Genomic DNA, 4,143 nt, shown 5'->3' on the forward strand with positions numbered 1-4,143 from the left:
GAGAGAGAGGGGGAGAGGGAGAGGGAGAGGGAGAGAGAGAGAGACCAAAGACTTGCCTGAACCAAGGAATATATGCCAAGGTCCACAAATTCATGCTTTGGGTGATGAGATCTTGTCCAGCATCCTCAGTCACCAAAATGACCATATGACTCTTCCTTAGGGCACCCTCTTGTTGATGCGGCCCATCTTGCAATGCGGCCACACCATGGGCATCACCCTCCCCTGAACCAGACCAAGTGAGGCCTGCAACCGACAACACAAGAACAAGGATGTTCAATGCCAAGACTTAAGATGTCGATGCAAGATAAAGAGTGCACTAGACATGTATGAAATCAACTTCTAACATAGGAGGAAAGGGGACTGCATGTTCGCTCAGTTATATGCTTAATAGCCAAGACAGGTGCAAGCTCCTGCTCCACTAAGCTCAATTTGGAGCTTGTTCAATGGGGTTAATTGCAATGTTTCAAATAAAAAACAAGGAAAGACAATGATGCATGCGGTAAGATGGCAATGCAAGATAAAATGTACTTGAGATTCAATTATGAACGCTAGCATATAGAAGAATTCCTTAGCAGAGATAAGAAATTAGCTCACGCTCATATTAGAACTAAACCCCTGAACTGTGACACGTCAACATGGTTTGCTTAATGTGCAGAACACATTTTCAGCACACATACACTTGGTAATTTCCTGCTCAAACGAGCACAACACACACACATGGGCTAGAGATGAACACATGCCACCTACGTCAGAAGAGAATTGCTGGAAGCAAGGAGAGGAGCTCACCATGGCTGTTTTTGCAGCCGATGCTGAACAACAACCCCTGCTGCCATCGCACGGAAGCAGTAGCACCAAGGTACCTGGCTCGTTGAAGGCCTTGTTGTCTGCATCGGTCATGGTGTTGTACCAAACGAATCCTACCGCACAAGGGCAAGAGAAATAACAAGTTAATCTTGAGCTGAAATCCAAGAAGAAAAGAAGAAACCCACAACAACAGGAAATGCGCTTAATTGATCCTTTTATCAGATCATAATATAACAGAGTGCAATGCAAGCAGAAACATGGAAGATATCAATCATCCACATGGTAAAAAGCTGCTCCAAAGCTATCATGTGGAAAATTATATTCAGTTGTGCAACCAACAAATAAGATCTACATAGTAAGCGAGCAGCTAAAGTGGAATTGACTACAAATTACCAAACTGGAAACTAGTTCTGAACCAGTACTTATTCAGTTTTTAACTTTCAGCTTTGACCTGTTAATATGAGGGGAGAAGAGATTATTGTTTGTACTCCCAACAAACAACAATCAGGAGAGCATCTTTATCAATATACTCTTAGGAAGAAGAAAGTGCAATCCACATACAGTTGATAAAACCAGTGTGCAGTGTGAGCAGGAACAAGAATAGCATCAAGCATCCACATAGTAAGAGATGGCTAAACTACGATTACTATAAAAAACGGCTCCTCAAGTTATGTTATGAGAAAACATTTTCAGTTTTGAGACACCAAAAGTTAAGATCCTACTACATAGAAAGAAACCGGCTAAACTAGCATGGCAGTTTTTTATATCGAAGTTGATCTTATGTCAAATTAATAAAAACTGAAACCAGACCAGGACCAAATAGAGAGATGGGAGAGGGGGAGGGGACCTTCCATGGTAGGGTCAGAGCAGGCACACGAGTACCACCCAAGAAGGGGGTACCTCTCTGCCGGTGGAGAAGGAGCACCTCAAGAACCCTTCCTTTGGCTGTCGACGTCGTCCCGGTGGCTGGCCACAGAGGCACCTGTAAAACAATTTGCTGTGATACGAACCAGAACATATGAAGCGCATGTGACCTTTTCAATTCATCAAAATTGAACAGTAAGTCAGTAACACAGATCATAGATCATGACTATATTATTCAATTGAATAAGGTGATGTATGTTGAGGACATAGATACGCATACATAGTGCGCATGACAAGTTTCAAGTACAAGCAGGCAAAATACGCAATTGAATTCCATTTCATACTAGATAACACATAAGAGGTAATAAAACAAATCCAAGAGGGGCGTTATACATGTGATGGTGCTTAGATGTAACAAATCATCATGTTGGGCATGTCCATTACTCATTGGTAACCAAGATCAGGCAGGACCTCTAACGCAAAAAAAATGAGTAATAACTAGCAAAAAAACATTTATGGAGCGAAAAAATAGTAATTATACAAATGTAAATAGGTGCTGAAAGAGATATCTAAATTTCATCGCACATTAGCATAGTGATTACAACACAACTACAGCCAATGGCAGAGGACAGCCACAATTTAAGGTAGGGCGGTAATGGCGATGACCCAACATGGACAATGCCTCGCCATCTGTCTGCACGCCGGGGCCGCTACCTGATGCTAGCTACCGTACTTGGCTTATCACTCTGGCAGGAGGTGTGTATATCTGTATGGGCAATCCCATTCATCGTTCACTCGTCTGCTTGCCCAAGTTAGCAAGAGGAGTTGGTCCATTCTAGCTGAGTTGCAGGGACCAGACATAGCTTATATTTCTCCTTTTCTTTCCCAGCCAACAAGCAAGCACAACACAACTGACCATGAATACAACGCTGGGCAACATACACGACCTTGCAAAAGATCAAGGTAGGGCCACATTTTTGTAGGACCAACATACACTGCCCAACCTTGCCGAACAGAGTCTCTGCATGTGACTGCAGACACATTTTTGCAGGACCTAACCCCCTGCTAGGACCAGTCAGAAAACCAATACTCCCTCCCATCCAAAATAAGCGTCGTGGTTTTAGTTCAATTGAACTAAAACCACAACACTTATTTTGGATCGGAGGGAGTAATACTTATACATATGTGAAAATTTGTACCATGTTTTTGTGTATACGACCACCCATGTGCCATATAAACAGGAATTGCCTACACGGCTAAAATAAAGGAACTGCCTGCAGCCAACCTCCCAACAGTGCAAATACTGAGAAGTCAACTAAATTAGCCTTATTTGTTAAGCAAATCAGAAGGGAGAAGATGGATAAAAAGGGGTAGTTCATACGAGCATAAGAGTAAATTGGAAGTTTTTATTACATTCACATGCATAGCTTCGCTTAAGAGTACGTCTACGCAGGATGTCCACACTTTCTCTCCTTCAGAAATAAAAGGAGCATTTGTTCACGAGATAATCTGGCACAATTTGCAAGAGAAAAAAAATTATTGTCTGTTGATGCCAGAGTAGCAAACACTCAGGACCTGCAGCGCGAGTCTGCACATCAGAGGAACTAGCTGACATTGACATTAATGCAAACTGTGTACTTGCAGGATGGGGAAGGAAGGAGGGTGTACCCTTGGCTGTCTAGGTCCTGCAGCACGTCGGGATTGTGGTCGAAGGTGCTGCGGGAGCCTCCTAGCTCGCCGTCGTCGATGGCCGCGAGCTCCCCCATGTGCCACGCCCAGGCGAAAGAAGGGGGTGGACGGGATCCACCCCATGCGGGCAGCTTGAGGTCACTGCCGGCATCCATCGTGCTGCTCGTGCAGCAGCCGCCGTAGGTGGGTGCGGATCCGGCGCCATCGTCGCCGGGAGAGGTGCTTCCGCCTCTCTGTCGCCCCATCCATGGATGGAAGACTGGGGCTTCGGTGCGGTGGAGGGAGGGAGGGAGGGAGGCGGCGGCGTGGTGAGGTTGGACGCGGAGAGGCTTGGGGGTGGAGGACGAGGGCACGGTGGCCGTGGGAGGAGGGATCCTTCTGTGCCGGTGCGTGGTTGCCGCGGCCTGAGCGGCTCGAGTTGAGAAGGAGGGTGTAGGGGCGCCGGCGATTGGTAGAGGGCAGATGCCGGGGCTGGGGGAGACAAGATCGCCGCTGTTGGGGATGGGATTGGGGGAGGCGGCGGCTGAGTTGAGTGGGAGAGGAGGAAAACCTCACTGGTTTGGATTGGGTTGGGTCCGTGGGTACTTTTGGTGTGTGTGTTTTCAGTTTTATGGTGGTTTGAATAAACGAAATATGTATTTGGCAACCCTGTGCCCGATTGCAAAACTGACACACTACTCGGTATCCCTTTGATAACTCTTCCCTAATCTTCTTCCTCCTCGGCCCTCGCCTTATCCTCGACCGCGATTGCGTTGGCATCATCGTTCTTCCCGGGCCATTCGAACT

The 4,143-nt window shown here is 46.4% G+C and overlaps 1 protein-coding gene across 3 annotated transcripts in view; it reads right to left on the minus strand.

Annotated features, from left to right (window-relative positions):
- LOC119286657 overlaps nt 1-3,921 on the minus strand; it is a 30,052-nt gene extending 26,131 nt beyond the window's left edge. Inside the window, exons 1-5 of one of the 3 annotated variants that reach the window (XR_005140612.1) lie at nt 3,337-3,921; nt 3,082-3,177; nt 1,652-1,786; nt 787-917; nt 62-243 (exon numbers count right to left, since the gene is read on the minus strand). Coding sequence is in view for 1 of the 3 variants with exons in the window: in XM_037566071.1 (XP_037421968.1) it covers nt 3,337-3,602 (266 nt within the window). In the remaining 2 variants the exon portion in view is untranslated. Of the gene's footprint in view, nt 1-61; nt 244-786; nt 918-1,651; nt 1,787-3,081; nt 3,178-3,336 lie in introns of those variants that run through there. The other 2 variants (XR_005140611.1, XM_037566071.1) reach the window with 2 other exon arrangements.
- Nucleotides 3,922-4,143: the final 222 nt, after the last annotated feature.

The sequence above is a fragment of the Triticum dicoccoides genome, chromosome 4A (genome assembly GCF_002162155.2).
Source record: "Triticum dicoccoides isolate Atlit2015 ecotype Zavitan chromosome 4A, WEW_v2.0, whole genome shotgun sequence".
Lineage (NCBI taxonomy): Eukaryota > Viridiplantae > Streptophyta > Magnoliopsida > Poales > Poaceae > Triticum > Triticum dicoccoides.